Source organism: Heterodontus francisci, chromosome 48 (assembly GCF_036365525.1).
Source record: "Heterodontus francisci isolate sHetFra1 chromosome 48, sHetFra1.hap1, whole genome shotgun sequence".
Lineage (NCBI taxonomy): Eukaryota > Metazoa > Chordata > Chondrichthyes > Heterodontiformes > Heterodontidae > Heterodontus > Heterodontus francisci.
In genome coordinates, this window is record NC_090418.1 from 9680549 (window position 1) to 9697326 (window position 16778).

At 54.4% G+C, this 16778-nt stretch overlaps 1 protein-coding gene across 3 annotated transcripts in view; it reads left to right on the plus strand.

Moving 5' to 3' along the window:
* Positions 1–16778, plus strand: part of LOC137357334 (polyamine-transporting ATPase 13A3-like) — a 69716-nt gene that overhangs the window by 25752 nt on the left and 27186 nt on the right. For 2 of the 3 annotated variants that reach the window (XM_068023586.1, XM_068023588.1), the window contains 13 exons: positions 4228–4362; positions 4456–4528; positions 4664–4795; positions 6794–6982; positions 7091–7248; positions 8009–8197; positions 9809–9870; positions 10662–10812; positions 11352–11468; positions 12295–12312; positions 13167–13320; positions 14090–14210; positions 15359–15483. In XM_068023586.1, coding sequence (XP_067879687.1) covers positions 4228–4362; positions 4456–4528; positions 4664–4795; positions 6794–6982; positions 7091–7248; positions 8009–8197; positions 9809–9870; positions 10662–10812; positions 11352–11468; positions 12295–12312; positions 13167–13320; positions 14090–14210; positions 15359–15483 — 1624 coding nt within the window. The remainder of the gene's footprint in view (positions 1–4227; positions 4363–4455; positions 4529–4663; positions 4796–6793; positions 6983–7090; positions 7249–8008; positions 8198–9808; positions 9871–10661; positions 10813–11351; positions 11469–12294; positions 12313–13166; positions 13321–14089; positions 14211–15358; positions 15484–16778) is intronic. The other variant, XM_068023589.1, reaches the window with a different exon arrangement.

Sequence of the window (16778 nt, forward strand, 5' to 3'; positions counted from 1 at the left end):
AGGCCCATTCCCTCCGGATCCGTGATGGAGGATCCGTCGTCGGCCAGCAGCTCGATGAACTGCTTATGGACCCCCCGCCATTTTTCCAGCGAGTAGAAGAAGGGTGAGGCGCGGTCCAAATCTTCCAGGATCTGGATCCGCGACCTCACGTACGCGCCTTGGGACCCGATGAGCTGCAGGTCCCTCAGCGCGCCCTTCTCTTTGTACGCCTGCCACAGGGCCGGGTCCGCGACGGCATGACCGAGGCGGGACTCCAAGTCGAGCACCTCCCTCTCAAGGCGCCCGATCTCGGCCTCCCGCCTCTTGGTCGACCCCTTCGCGTACTCCTGACAGAAGACGCGGATGTGAGTCTTGCCCACATCCCACCATAGCCTCAAGGAGGGGAAGCCCCCCTGCTTCCTTCTCCAGTCGGCCCAGAATCGACAGAATGAGTCCCGAAATCGCTCGTCCTCCAGCAGCCGGTTGTTAAAAGTGCCAGTACGCGGACCCCACCCGCGTGTGGAGCGGAGTGAACTCCGCCCACAGCAGGTGGTGGTCCGAGCACGGCACCAGCCGCATGGAGGCCGCCGAGACGCGGGAGACGTACGCCTGCGAAAAGTAGAGGCGGTCGATTCGCGACCCTCCTCCTCCAGACCTCCACGTGAAGGCGCTGGAGTCGGGATGGAGATTCCGCCAGACGTCCACCAAGTTAAGGGAGCTGATCAGTCCCCTCAACTTCTCCACCGACGCTTGGCCGCGCTGGGGACCGGAACGATCCCCCACCTTGAGGGTGCAGTTAAAATCCCCCCTGAGGATGATGCACTCGCCGCTATCGATGGAGCTCAAGAGAGCGGACACTTCTTCAAAGAAGCGCGCTTGCAACGCGCCGGGCCTGGGCGCGTACACGTTCACAAAGTGGAGCGGCACGCTACCCAGGCGAACGGCGAGGTGGAGCAAGCGGCCCGGCACTAGCTCCTTGACCCCCAAGATCTCTGGCTGAAAAGTCGGGGCCAGCAAGATAGCCACCCCACTAGAAATAGGGGTGAGGTGACTCACGTAGACCCCACCCTGCCACTCCAGGAGCCAGGTGGCTTCGTCTCCCGGAACGGTGTGGGTTTCTTGCAGAAAGCTCACCGCGTATCTCCCTTCCCTGAGGACTGAGAGATTGTGAAATCTGCGGTGAGACCCCCTGCTGCCATTGATGTTGAGGCTGGCTATGGTTATCTTCATGTCAAAGGTACTTAAAACCCGTCACCAACACCTCACCTGGCCTTCCACTCTCCCAGCAACCCATTGAGGAACACATTAAAACGGCGCCTCTCAACCAGTTTCACGCCCGCGCGTTTGCCCGCTATCTTAAGAGCGGCCCAGACTGACTGGATGATCTGCGCCAGATTCGACCAGCGGTCAAGGGCCAGCTGAACTTTATTGCGGCAGCCCCTGCAAACCGCGAGGAAATCCCGGAGTTCCGCCGTGGGGATGAGAGGAGATTCGGTGGGAGGCACGAGGGACTCCACCACCTCACTGGCGATGGAATCAAGATCATCCTCCGTGCTCCACACCGAATCCCCATCCTCCTCCGGGTCGTCACCGCCAGCGGCCGACACATCCACCACACACTGTGGGGCGGAGGTCCCGGCCGCGCCAGCTGAACCCGCCTCCGTCACAATCCCACCCCCAGGATCGATGGCGGAGGAGTCCTCTCTGAGCTCTATTGTGAAACTGGAGCCTGTACGCACCAGCGGTTCAGGACCCCCCTCCACCTCCGTCCCCAGGCCAATGAGTGGTCCAGGGGAGACAGAAGTTCTCAACTCCGGAAATACAGCCGGAGGCGGAGAGAGGAGGCCATCTCCCGCTCCGCCAGCACCCACAGGCCCAACAGATGGGGCAGCATTCTCGGTTATAACCGGGTCTGGTGTCTCCTGGTTGGTGGTGGACTCCGGCTGGGAGGGCCGACCCTCTGGGGCCTCGCCCTCCCCTTCACTCAGGGCACCCGACCCAGTAGCAGTGGCAGAATGGGCGGCGTCCCCAGGCTCCCCCACCACAAGCAGGGCCCCACTTACTCCTTCAGGAGGGGCCTCAAGTACCGGGGCCTTCCCCTCCCCTCCATCCTGAGGAATAGGGTGCTCCTGCCTGGACTTTGTCGCCTTGGTGGTGGCGGTAGGGGAAACCTGGGGACCCGAAACAGGAGACAGCTCCCCTCCAACAGATAGGCCCTGCGCTTCAGGGCCCCTCGTTACCTCTGTGGAGGGGTGCCTTCTCCTCTTTTTCCCACCAGGGCGCAGAGGCTCAGAGACCTCCATGTCATCAGAGGCCTCCGCCTCCGCACCCTCCTTTTTAGTCACCCTAGGCCTGAGCCCAGCCCTGGGACAGGTGGATTCCGTGAGAACGGTCTTTGGGCTGAGCTCAGGCTCGGGTTGTTTCAATGTGTCCAGGGGACGCGCCTCTTGATGTTTCTTTTGCCTCCGCGTCTTCCTTTCACTCGGACGGGCATTCCCCTCCCCACCGGAGGCTGTGAAAACCACAGCCTCCGGAACCGACTGAGCGGTGTCTGTTGGATGTGTGGGGGGAGTGGGAGGAGGTGCTGTGGAACCACTCTGGGCCGCCGAGATGGAGCTGGCGGCCGGGAGGTTGGGGCAGTTCTTACGAACATGCCCCACCCCCTTGCAGACGTGGCACCGCGCCCCGTCCAAGGTCCAAAAGACACGGTAGGCCGTCCCCTGGAACTCCACATTAAATTGGCCTTCCAAGTCCTCCTCCCACGCCAGCTGCATAAATAACTGGCGGCGGAAGGAGTAGACATTTTGGAGGCTGTGTTCCCGAAGACCAAGCCGGACTGGGGTGATCCCTGACCTCACCTCCCCCAGATGGTGTAGGTGGGGGAGGAGGAGCTCACTGGGAATGAAGGGTGGGACGTTGGACAACATTATCCGATGCGCAGTGGCCCCCAGAGGGTCCACTGGCAGGAAGGTCCCCCCCACAGTGAGCCCTTTACTCAGGGCCAGGGACACCGCCCGCTCGGTCTTCAAAAAGAACACAGCCTTCCCATACATCTTTGAGGCCGCAACAATGACCGAGGGGCCGACAACCACGGCCATTGCCTTAACGCAGGCCTCAATAGACATGTTGGGGTGGGGATAGCTCTTCACCCCATGGCTGCATGTCAATAATTTAAAGGGTGACGGGGCCACGCGGGCAGCCACAGAAGCTGCAGCTGCGTAGGTAGTAGAGGGCCCCGCCACCGGTGATGAAGGGCTTGCCATGGGTCTAAGAGCTAAACCCACCCCAAATTGTGGACTTGCACACTAAATAACAGCGACTCACAGAAAAATTTGAAAAGACAAACAAACAAACAACAGGTTAGTGGAGAGGCTGAGGTAAGAGAGGAGAGGCAAAGGCAGGCTGGAAGGGATGACTTGCTTTCTGGAGGTGGTGCTCACAGTACACTTAAAACAAACAGTCTTTGAAGTTGGTCTTCTGGTTGGGGGAGTCGTCTTCACCTGGGTCAGCTGAAGCTGCCCAGGCACTATCTATCCCCTTCTGTCTGTTTAGCTGGGCAGTTTCAGCTGACCCAGGCTTGGCAATTGGGGTGGGGAGGGAGCTTCCCTGTGTGCTTTTGCAGCAGCACAGATTCCTGCTGAATTGGCAGCCCCACCCCTTGTTGTTCCAGCCACTTGTTCCTCCCCCAACAGTCCAAAGTAAATTACTGGTGTTCAGCACCCACCTCCAGACAAAGCCTTGTTTCCAAAAAATGTCCCTTTCTTCTCTTTAATGGAGACTGTTGTTGGAGTTTTCCTCTGCTTGTTGGTAGCTGCTCTCCCTTGCTCAATGCAGCTCCTCTCTCCACCTCTGCAACCTCCAACTGCCACCAGCACTCTCAGCTGCACCTCGTTGAGGCTCTCAACACTCAGGCTCCCAAATCAGAGAGCAGCCAATCCCCGTGCTGTACCTGTCCTGGGAGTGTTTGATGGGGACAGTGTAGAGGGAGCTTTACTCTGTATCTAACCCCCGTGCTGTACCTGTCCTGGGGAGTGTTTGATGGGGACAGTGTAGAGGGAGTTTTACTCTGTATCTAACCCCCGTGCTGTACCTGTCCTGGGGAGTGTTTGATGGGGACAGTGTAGAGGGAGCTTTACTCTGTATCTAACCCCCGTGCTGTATCTGTCCTGGGAGTGTTTGATGGGGACAGTGTAGAGGGAGTTTTACTCTGTATCTAACCCCGTGCTGTATCTAACCCGTTCTCTGTAGGTGCTGAACCCATTCTACATTTTCCAAGTCTTCAGTGTGATCCTGTGGTCCTTTGATGATTATTACCTGTACGCATCCGCCATTGTCTTCATGTCTGCCATCTCCATCTGTACGTCCCTGTACACTGTGAGAAAGGTAAGAGGCCTCAGTTACTATCCAACCATCAGTAAGACTGGCACAGACACTGTCTGACACCTTCTCAGCCGCTCTTTTGTTTTATCCCCTCAGCAATACGTCCTCTTGCACGACATGGTAGCTGCTCACAATGTGGTCCGAGTCAGTGTTTACCGCAGCAATAACGGTGAGTCTCTCTCGCACTCTCACTCTCTGACAATGTCAGGGCCGGTCCTGGCTTTATTCTGGCTGGCGAGAGGTGGGTGTAAAAAGTGCTACAATTCCCTGCTCAGGTGGCTATAAATTCCTTTCTTGTCCACAGTTACCGAGGAAATCTTCTCCACCGACCTGGTACCTGGTGATGTCATTGTCATCCCGACTAATGGCATGATGATGCCATGCGACGCGGTGCTGATCAGCGGAACATGTGTCGTCAATGAGAGCTTGTTAACTGGTGAGGAGTGAACAGTGTCAGGGTGCTGGGGAGAGGGCACGGGGATCGCTCTGTGTCAGGGTGCTGGGGAGGAGGGGGAGCGCTCTGTGTCAGGGTGCTGGGGAGAGGGCACGGGGATCGCTCTGTGTCAGGGTGCTGGGGAGGAGGGGGAGCGCTCTGTGTCAGGGTGCTGGGGAGAGGGCACGGGGATCGCTATGTGTCAGGGTGCTGGGGAGGAGGGGGAGCGCTCTGTGTCAGGGTGCTGGGGAGGGGCAGCGCTGTGTGTCAGGGTGCTGGGGAGGAGGGGGAGCTCTCTGTGTCAGGGTGCTGGGGAGGGGCAGCGCTGTGTGTCAGGGTGTTGGGGAGGAGGGGGATCGCTCTGTGTCAGGGTGCTGGGGAGGGGCAGCGCTGTGTGTCAGGGTGCTGGGGAGGGGGCACGGGGATCGCTCTGTGTCAGGGTGCTGGGGAGGAGGGGGAGCGCTCTGTGTCAGGGTGCTGGGGAGAGGGCACGGGGATCGCTCTGTGTCAGGGTGCTGGGGAGGAGGGGGAGCGCTCTGTGTCAGGGTGCTGGGGAGAGGGCACGGGGATCGCTCTGTGTCAGGGTGCTGGGGAGGAGGGGGAGCGCTCTGTGTCAGGGTGCTGGGGAGAGGGCACGGGGATCGCTGTGTGTCAGGGTGCTGGGGAGGAGGGGGAGCGCTCTGTGTCAGGGTGCTGGGGAGGGGGCACAGGGATCGCTGTGTGTCAGGGTGCTGGGGAGGGGCAGCGCTGTGTGTCAGGGTGCTGGGGAGGGGGCACGGGGATCGCTCTGTGTCAGGGTGCTGGGGAGGAGGGGGAGCTCTCTGTGTCAGGGTGCTGGGGAGGGGCAGCGCTGTGTGTCAGGGTGCTGGGGAGGGGCAGCGCTGTGTGTCAGGGTGCTGGGGAGGAGGGGGAGCGCTCTGTGTCAGGGTGCTGGGGAGGGGATGGGGAGCACTCTGTGTCAGGGTGATGGGGAGAGGGTGCACTGTGTTATACAGTGCTGGGTGCTGAGGCTGCGCTTTGGTTGCACTATGTGTCACAGTGCTCAGGGGGAGGGTACCCTCTGCCACCATGTGTGGAGCGGTATCCTTCTGCTTTTACGACAGTGTCCATTGCTTTGTTCCTCCTGCGGCTCCCTCCCCAGCGGGCACTACCATCTGTCACAGTCATTTTCCCCGGCAAATAGGCTCTGCCACCGAACCCGCCTGAGCAAACATTGATGTCGGAACGGGCTGGTCTCTGACCAGAGGTTTAAAAGGGGGGCGGCGGCGGAGTGGGTAAGAAGTTTATGCCAAGCCATCATAGATCAATGGTTGGACCTCATCTGGCATATGGTGTTCAATTCTGGGCACCGCACTTTAGGGAGGATGTCGAGGCCTCGGAGAGGGTGCAGAGGAGATTTACTAGAATGGTACCGGGGATGTCGGACTTCAGTTATGTGGTGAGACTGGAGGGGCTGGGATTGTTCCCCCTTAGGCCAAAGAAGGTTCAGGGGAGATTTAACCGAGGTGTTCATAATCATGAAGGATTTTGATCGAGTAAATAAGGAGAAACTGTTTCCAGTGGCGGGAGGGTCGGTACCCAGAGGGACACAGATTTCAGGTAATTGGTAAAAGAACCAGAAGGTGGGAGATGAGGAGAATTTTTCTAACGCAGTGAGTTATTGTGATCGGGAACGCGCTGCCTGAAAGGGCGGTGGAAGCAGATTCAATAGTAACATTCAAAAGGGGAATTGGAAAGATTCTTGAAGGGGAAAAATGTGCAGGAGAAAGAGCGAGCGGGAGTGGGACTAACTGAGTAGCTCTTTCAAAGAGCTGGCACAAGCACAGTGGGCCGAATGGCCTCTGACTGTGTTTGTGATTCTAGATTGATACATCACGGCTCCAGTCTGTTTGAGCCAAAAATCTGTCGCTGATCGCTGCCTTCAAAGACCCCCGCCATGCCCACGGTTGCTTCCATTGGGTGGTGTGACTTGTAAATTGTCTAACGCTGTCTCGCCCGCAGGGGAAAGTGTTCCTGTCTTGAAAACCAATCTCCCAATTCCCACCTGGTGCGCCAACGGAACAATGCAGGAGGAGGAGGAGGTGTACAGCCCGGAGAACCACAGGCGCCACACGCTGTTCTGTGGCACGGCTGTCATCCAGACGCGGTTTTACAGTGGAGAGCCGGTGAAGGCTGTCGTCGTCCGTACAGGTACGGGGTGGGTCGGCGCCCGGGGCCTGAGCTTCGAGCTGCCTGCTGTTGGCTTGTCCGATTTTTAAATGTTGTGTATTGATTCTTCCCCTCCCCCCCCCCCCTCAGGTTTCTACACCTCGAAAGGGCAGCTGGTTTGCTCGATCCTGTACCCGAAGCCCACCGACTTCAAGCTGTACCGCGACGCCTATCGCTTCCTGCTCTGCCTGGTGTGCGTGGCTGGGATCGGCATGGCCTACAGCATCGTTAGCAGCGCCCTGAAGGGGGTGTGTACAGAGCGCTCGATTAACCCCCCCACCCCCCAGTCCGCTGCTCTTTTTTACCAGAGACGTCGTGTTTTTGTGGACTGCGCTGGCCCGTCGCTCCTCTTGCCACAGAAATGATGGGCTCCGTGGGTTGAAGACACAGCCCCTGTTGGCACAGAAGCAAACAGATCAGACAGGCTCAGGACTTAACCCCCTGGTTGTTTCAACTGGGACACTGGTTGGCTCGTTGGGTTGGGGGCGGGGGAAGGGGTAAGCTGGTAGAATTGGCCTCGGTGCCTCTTTACACTCAGATGGTAGAAATGCACACGAGGCGAGTGAGTGCTCATAAAGAGATGAGATGTGTGGGAGAGAGTAGAAATGCATTTTAGTGCGGTGGGATAAGATTTCGGAGGACAAAAGCAGGGAAAGATTGCATCAGGTATAAAGGGCAGCTATGCGACCAGGAAATAATAATAATGGCCCTTTGTTGTCAAAAACGGCTATACAGATATGCTATACAGACTTGCTAAACAGGTTCCCTGATGACTCCCCTTACCAGCATTGCCAAATTACCCTTCAAACCTTTATGATATGACACTATGTGGTAACAAGTTGCAGACCGTAATAACCAACGTATAGGCGCACTTTTTTTAATGAAAAGGTAAGTGTTGGGGCTGCGGCTTTTGTGCCAGGCTGGCTTATAGGGCTGTTAATGGAGTGTTTGTACTCGTGAATGTTTGGGGGACGACCTTTACTGACCTCTCCCCTCTCTTGAACCCAGGAAGAGGCTACGCGTATCATCATCGAGGCGCTGGACATCATCACCATCACCGTGCCGCCCGCCCTTCCGGCTGCCATGACAGCTGGTATCGTCTACGCGCAGCACCGCCTCAAACAGAAGGGCATCTACTCCATCAGCCCGCAGCGCATTAATGTATGTGGGCAGCTCAACCTGGTTTGTTTCGATAAGGTCAGTCGCCTGTGGGGGTGGGGGAGGGGGAGTGATGGTTGGGCCCCTCGAGATGTGTCCCACACCAATGTCATTGATGTCACCGCACTAGTGGTGGTGAGGAAAGTATCCCCTCCCCTCTCAGCTACTCCGTTGAACTGCTAAACTACGGTCTCCTCCACCAATCCCCTTCCCCCCACCCCCCCCCCCGCCCCCACACACCGCAGCTTCCTTCCTGCCCGGATGCTACATTCCTCTTGCTGTGGCTATTTGACTGGAGAAGGCATCACACTCGATCTTCACTTGTGCTGGCGAATGTCAGTGCCGTTACGAAAACCAGAACGGCCGCCGGTTCCCAAACCCTGGTCAGCGCCGGCTTAACCTCAAGCGCCTCCTGGCTTACAAAGCGTGGCGATGGGGAGGTGGCGGGGTTGGGAAAATGCCCTGGCTACCTCCAGTGCCCGTCTCACTGCCCCCCACCACCACTGTAACTCTTCCCAACACCGCCAAATGCCTGTGTGTGGAGGTCTGTTGAAGACAGGATTGATTGCGATGCCTTCTCCAGTCGAATAGTTACGGCTCACGCAGTTATGAGCAATGTACTCTTTGGGTGGAGTATGGGAGGGCCAGCCACCCAGAGCCCAGCAGGAAGCAGTCCTTCTAGTCCATCTTTCACCATGCTGGTGATAAAGTGACAATGTGCTGGTTAATTAATCTCCGTCTCTATTGATTAGTCTACAACAGACACAGATATGAAATGAGGAAACCCCCCCCCCCCAGTGCTTGGAGAGCTTTGAGAACCAGGGTTCCAAAGTCGCCTGTTCCTCACAAGCACTGTACCCTCACCGCACCTCGTGTCTCAAGTCACTCGCACGCTGTGTCTTGCTGTTTTAGGTTTCCTGAAAGAAATATTATCGAATGTGTGTGTAAATCAGCACCTTCAGCAGGAGAAAGTTTTATACTGTGGTGGGCACAGTATAAGGTCATTGCTCGGCTTTCACCCACGCATATCTTTAAAAGTTACGTAGAATGTATAGCACAAAAACGGGCCGTTTGGCCCCAACTGCTCCGTGCTAGTGTTTATGCTCCACACGAGCCCCCCTCCATCTCACCCTATCAGCATATCCTTCTATTCCTTTCTCCCTCATGTGTTTATCCAGCTTTCCCCTTAAAAGTATCGACACTATTCACCTCAACCACTCCCTGTGGGAGCGAGTCCCACATTCTCACCACTCTCTGGGGAAAGAGGTTTCTCCTGAATTCCCCATTGGATTTATTAGTGATTGTCTTATATTGATGGCCCCCTAGTTCTGGTCTCCCCCCACAAGTGGAAACATCTTCGCGACGTCTACCCTATCGAAACCCCTTCATAATTTTCAAGCCCTCTCTATCAGGTCACCCCTTTTCTAGAGAAAAGAGCCCCAGCCCCAGTGATATCTGATGGATATCACCTCTCAGCTCTGGTGTCATCCTTGTGAATTTCACCCAGTGGCTATTCATTGCATCCGTGTGTGGGCCGGTTAGAATGATCCCATCTTGCGAGTGCAGGCCTTCCCCCTTCCCCACAACTCGCCCTCCCACCCATGGTCGAATGTCTCCTTTTATTGAACCACTGCTTTTATCGCCCTGCAGACGGGGACACTGACTGAGGACGGCCTGGACATGTGGGGTTTCCTCCGAGTGCAGGATGGCAGGTGAGGTCAAGAATGTTTTGCTGCCCCCCCCCCCCCCCCCACTTAGATCTGTATGCGTAGAGGAGGCAGGGGCATCTCCAGACTTCTCCGGGAGGAGGAGGGGTGGATACATGACTGTGGGGTGTGGGACAGGGAGGGTGGTCTCTGCATTGCGGTAATCTGCTTTCTCTCCTTTCTGGCTCGATTGTAACTGAGCCAGATGGGATGATCAAAACAGGGGAGGATTGTGCACCCTAGGCGATATGTGTCCCCCTTAAGCACAAGACCCCTTGTCTTCCCTGCAGCATAGTGATTATGGAACTGGACTAGCAACCCAGAGATGGTGAGATCAGATCCCAATACGGTAAATTTGTGAACTGGCCATTCAGCCCATCATGTCTGTGCTGGTTCTTCCTGATTAAGATCCACTTGTAAAAATCCGAAGTGGGGGTTGGGACTTAGTGATGATTGTCACCACTGCCATCCATTGAGCTGAAGGCTGAGCTGGGATTTGAGAGTCTGCAAACTCCCGTTTGTAACTCTAGCCAAGTCTCCCGAGCAGGTTTATTTCTTTGCACTGTGCAAATTTTAAGCCGAGCTCTCTGCATAAGATCAATCCCAGTCACTGACAGCAGTGATTGGCCGGGAAATTACCCAATTATTTTCATTCTGCTTGGCACTTGTGTCCCTGGATGCAGCCATTTTCACCTCCCAGTCTGAGACCACCTAAATCAGCCCAAGTTAGTAATGTGTGTGTGTGTCTCTCTCTCTCTCTGAATGTCTGGGTCTGTCTGTCGCTCTCATCTCTGCAGGTTCCTCTCCCTGGAGCATGATGTCGCCAGCCAGAGTCTCACACGGTCCCGCTACATTGCTGCCATGGCAACCTGCCACTCTCTGACAAACATTGAGGGGAAGATTTCCGGAGACCCCCTGGACTGCAAGATGTTTGAGGCTACTGGCTGGGTGAGTGACCCCCCCCCCCCCCCCCCCCCCGCCCCCACTCTGAAGTAATCCGAAGCTCTGCTGCCTATGTCCTAACTCACCCCAAGCCCCGTTCGCCCTTCACCCCTGTACTCACTGACCTACATTGGCTCTCCATCCAGCAACATCGCCATTTTAAAATTCTCATCCTTGCTCATAAATTCCTCTGTCGTCTTGCCCCGTCCCTATCTCTGTATCCTCTTACAGTCCTCCTGGATATCTGCGCTCCTCTTAATTCTGGCCTCTTTCATGTCCCCAATTTTAATCGCTGCCATTTTGGCAGCTGTGACTTAGCTGCCTAGGCCCTATGCTCTGAAAATGCCTCCTGTGAAACGCCTTTGCATGTTTTAATATGTTAAAGGTGCTATATAAATGGAAGGTACTGTTGAAGTAAGGCCCAGCAGCCCATGGATTCCCATTCTAACCGTCCCTACAGCGAGGCTTTAATGCTTATCTGCTCTGCTTCTGCCTCTGCCTCCTCACCCTCTGTTAATTTTATCCATCATTCCTCTCTGCTATAGGTCCTGGAGGAGCCCACCGCCGAGGAGACCGCCCTACATGACCAGATCATGCCAACGGTCGTGCATCCGCCACGGCAGACTACCTCTGCAACACCCAGCTGTGGCGATGCCGACATGGTAGGTTGGGTGGGGATGAGGGTGGGCAGGGAGTCCCGGGATCGGGGGGGGTGCAGGGAGTCCCGGGATTGGGTGGGGGGCAGGGGGACTTAACGGGAAAAGTTGTGCGTGTGGTCGAGAATTAAACACAAGTTTGGAATGCATTGCAAGAAGGGCAAAACCCCTTTCCCACCCGCTACTCCCCCCGCCCTCTGACCGCTAGGTCATCTAGCTCTACCTCAAAGTCCTCTGTAAGAGCAACTGAGCAAATTAATCCAAATGACACAGGGTTTGGATGCCAGGGATCAGTCGATTTATTAGTATCATAAATATCAACGGAAAGTACAAGCAGGTTATACATCGATAGACTTACCAGTAGGATAACCATCGGGGGCTGCACACTACTCACCAATCCAGGTGATATCTCAGCGAGTAATACCAGCGAAGGTGCAGAAAAAGGCTTATAAGGATAATAGAAGAACTATCAGGAAAGACTGAACAAGTTGGCACTGTTTTTCTGTAGAAGAGATAAGGCTGAATGATGACCTAATCAAAGCCAACTATGCAGGCAGAAAGGTGGGCTAACCTGACCACTCAGCAGTCTTCCAGTTTACTTGGTTAGAAAATGACTGAGAGGGGAGGACTGTATATGATGCAGCATAGCAACAATGTATCAAAAGGTGACGGACGAATGAGGAGCACAGAATTTTGTTGAATTATTTCTGCATGTGCTCCGTTAACCTTCTAATTTTTATCCGTGAGCAACTCCACGAGGGGTTGGCTGATTGGTTTTATTACTGTCTTCATGCTGAGATTCTTTACTTTTTTCCCCTCTTCCTCTCTGCAGGAGCTGCAGGAGCTGATGGTGAGTACAGCACTCTTCTCCACGCGTCTGTTTCTGCCATGTTCTTTCTTCGCTTGGTTGAAGAGGTAGGTTATAAGGAGCATCTTAAAGGAGAGAAAGGCGGAGTGGTTTAGGGAGGGAATTCCAGAGATTGGGGGGCCCAGGCAGCATGGCGAAGGAAATGCGTGCGCTCGAGGCCAGAAATGGAGGAGGGCAGTGATCTTGGGAAGGTTGTACGGCTGGAGGAGGTTACAGAGATAGAGAGGTGCGAGGCCATGGCGGGGTTACATGGTTTTTACGTTCAAAAGAAAAACTTCTCATAGCCTCCTGCATGCCCCCCCCCCCACAAAAAAAGGGGTCGCCAAGTACAAGGAAGTGATTGAAGACTAGATAGAGGAGGTGCGTTTTTGAAGGTGGGGACACAACTGGCAAAGTAGCCAGAAGGGCCCATGATGACAGAAAGATGGGTGAACGACTGGTGAACCAGAGTTGCAAAGAGCTCACAATCCTTCAGACGGGATGTTCCTCCGACGCCCTGTGCTTTTTTGGGGGAGGTGGGCAGTGTCGGAATATCCAAGCCGACGAACGGGGCGCTCTCCCCGGCATCCTGGGCCAACATTCCTGCCTCAAACTGACACGTTAACTGGCCGTTCGCCTGAGGTTGGCCAGTGGTGGGATCTCGCTGTTGACAAAATGGCCGCCAGGTTCGCACTCACAACAACAGCGCTTGCCCTTCACGCCACTCGCTGTTTTTGAAGTTCTTTGAGGGGTGGTGTAACTGCGAGCACGGTTGGTATGATGCGACGCAGTCTGTTCCTTCCATCCTCCTTGGCCGCCTTTAGTTTTGTAATTTTTATTTCCTTGCTTCCTTTCAGAATTCCTACGAGGTCGGCATCATCAGCCAGTTCCCCTTCTCCTCCGCCCTGCAGCGCATGAGTGTGGTGACCCGGACCCTCGGCGAGAGGCGGCTGACCGCGTACATGAAGGGGGCACCTGAGACAGTGGCCAGCCTGTGTAAAAAGGAGACCGGTGGGTCTGGAACTCTCTTTCCCACTCACCCACCACCTGGCTGTGTCTTGACAGGGTGGGGGCGGGGTGGTTTGCTTGTGCGTCTGTGCGTGCGCGGAGGGCAAGGGAGGGAGGGACTCTTGAGTGTTTTGACAGCAGACACTACGCGAGTGATACCAGAACTGAGAGGTTATCACTGTCGGGAAAAGACGTAACAGGCTGGGCTCTTTACTCGAGGAAAGAGAAGGCTGAAGGATGACTTAATAGAGGGCTTTTAAAATTAAGAAGGGGTTTGATAGGGCAGGTGTAGAAAAAAAAAATTCTACTTGTGAGGGGGACCAGAACTAGAGGCCAGAAATATAAGACAGTTGCTAATAAATCCAATAGGGAATTCAGGAGAAACTTGTTCACCGAGAAAGTGGTGAGAATCTGGAACTCACTACCACAGGGTGTGGTTGAGGCGAATATCACGGATGCCTTTAACAGAAGCATGACTGAGGGTTCCAGCGGGAGATGGGTGGCGAAGTTACGGAGGTGGAAGTAATCGGTCTCGGTGTTTTGAGAGGCTGTGGGGTCGGAGGTTCTGACAACTCCTGATGTGAGCACTGATTGCCACAGGGTGTGTTAACCACTCCCCGTCCTGCACTGATGTGTCAGTATTAGCCCGGTGCTCTGTGCGATCCCAGGCAGGAGACTTCTAGACCCATCGTTCCGTTACATAAAAGGCAAGAATTGATTTTGGTTTGACCCAAACCGGCTGTGGCTGACCTGTGACCTCCTTTTGTGACAGTCCCGGAGAATTTCTCTGACGTTTTGGAGAAGTACACGCGTCAGGGACTGAGGGTAATCGCGCTGGCTCATCGCAAGCTGGAGGCAAAGCTTACCTGGCACAAGGTGCAGAGCGTTAACAGGTAATAATGGACCGTAACTTGCATTTAGATGACGCCTTTAACGTAGTGAAGAGTAAAGTGCCCCAAGGTACTTGACAAGAGGGTTATCAAACAAAATTTGACACTGAGCCATGTGAGGTGATATTAAGACAGGTGACCAAAAGCTTGGTGAAGGAGGTCGGTTTTAAGGAGCATCTTGAGGAGAGGTTTAGGGAGGGAATGCCAAAGCTTAGGGCCCAGACAGCTGAAGGCACAGCCACCAACAGTGGAGCGATGGGAATCGGGGGATATTCAAGATGCCAGAATTGGAGGAGTGCAGAGATCTCTGAACGTGGTGGGGATGGAGGAGGATGAAGAGGTAGAGAGAGGGAGGGGGGGGATTTTAAAACAAGGATGAGAATTTTAAAATTGAGGCGTTGCTGGACCGAGAGTCAGTGTAGGTCAGCGAGTAGAGAATGAAGAAACCTAACCCCCCCCCCCCCCCACCCAGCTTCCTGAGACATTGACTCTATGCAGTCCAGCTGCACGGCCCAATTGGTCATTATTCACACATGAGCATCAGCAAGCTATTGGACCATGTACAGCATCGCCGCTCAGTTAACACCACATTCCTGCACATGTACTTTCCAACAGAAATCCATTCACCAGGACCAGGTAGCCTGAATTAACCCTGACTCATGATTTCCCCTGTGGCCTTTTTGCTAGCCCAGGATATCTGACGGGAGCTCTCTCCCCACGCCCTGATCACTTTGGACATACCAGGGATTAAACCGGAGGCGGTCTGATCCATGCCCCAGCTACACATTTATCCACTGAGCCTATTGAGTGCGCTATAAAATATCGACATGATGGTAACAGCCAGCAGCACCACAGCAAATGGTGATCTCAGTCCGACCTCCCAGCCACAGTCGGGATGCGTTTCCTCATTCCCAGTGCTTCCAGACACTCCGATCTTCCTGCCACATTTGAGTTGTTTCCCGGCTGAGTAGGTCCAGTCTACAAGGACACAAGACGCCAGTCTAACAGTAGCTCTGCAGCAAAGCTGTTGGGCTTGAGCTCCTCCGTTTTAGACCCTTCCAGTAGAGCATCCCGTCAGGTATCCTTAGCACTGTGCTGTGGCCCTGCCCTGGGCGATGAGCTTAAATAAACGAATGTCATTCTCTCCACAGAGCCGTGATCGAAGGCAACATGGAATTCTTGGGGCTGGTAATGATGCAGAACAAGCTTAAACCGCGCTCTGTTTCCATCCTCAGTGAGCTAAGGAGAGCCTGTATCCGCACAGTCATGGTGACAGGTAGGTGCAATGGGTCTGTGAGTGAACCCTGGCGGCTGGAGATCCACTGGAGGGGAGGGGGGCCGAGTAATCATGTTGTAATGTAGGAAACGTGCCAGCCGGTTTGCACAAGGCTGAAGGGTCACGAGTTCAAAGTGAGAGGGGAAAATTTTAGGGGGTTTAGTTCTTTACGCAGAGGGTGGTGGGTGCCTGGAACGCGTTGCCAGCGGAGGTGGTAGACTCGGGCACGATAGCGTCTTTTAAGATGTATCTAGACAGATACATGAATGGGCAGGAAGCAAAGAGATACAGACCCTTAGAAGATAGGGGACATGTTTAGATAGAGGATCTGGATCGGCGCAGGCTTGGAGGGCCGAAGAGCCTGTTCCTGTGCTGTAATTTTCTTTGTTCTTTGTCCTTCAAACAGCAATGAGATAAATGAATGGGTAATCTATTTTGTAGTGAATTTGTTTGGGGGGGGATAAATATTGGGGAGAATTCCCCTGCTCCGCTTCAGAACATTTCTTTGCATCCCCCTGAGAGGGCAGCTGGATCCCTCGGTTTAATGGCTCATGCGACAGCTGGCACCTCCCGACAGTGCAGCACTCCCTCAGTACTGCACTGGGAGTGTCAGCCTGGATTACTGGGCTCAAGTCTTGGGAGTGGGACTTGAACCCAATAGAAAGTGGGACTTTCTGACACTGGGGCGAGAGAGTGCTGCCCACTGAGCCACAGTTGATAGGTTAAATTAGAGACAAGATACATTGTTATTGTGGGGCAAGAACTGCAGGCTAAAATCTGTGGAGAAAAAGTGCGTCTGAATGCATCTACTGACCCCTCTGGTGGCGTCAAAGGTCAGTAATGCAATTAATCACTCTGTTCCCTGAGCTGCAGATACGAGCATACGAATTAGGAGCAGGAGTAGGCCACTCGGCCCCTCGAGCCTGCTCCGCCATTCAACAAGATCTTGGCTGATGTGATAGTAACCTCAACTCCCGCCTACCCCCAATAACCTTTCACCCCCTTGCTTATCAAGAATCTATCTACCTGTGCCTTAAAAATATTCAAAGACTCGGCTTCCACTGCCTTTTGAGGAAGAGAGTTCCAAAGACTCACGACCCTCTGAGAGAAAAATGTTTTCCTCGTCTCTGTCGTAAGTGGACGACCCCTTATTTTTAAACAGTGACCCCTAGTTCTAGATTCTCCCACAAGCGGAAACATTCTTTCCACGTCCACCTTGTCAAGACCCCTCAGAATCTTATATGTTTCAATCAAATTCCCTCTTACTCTTTAAAATCCAGCGGATACAAGCCGAG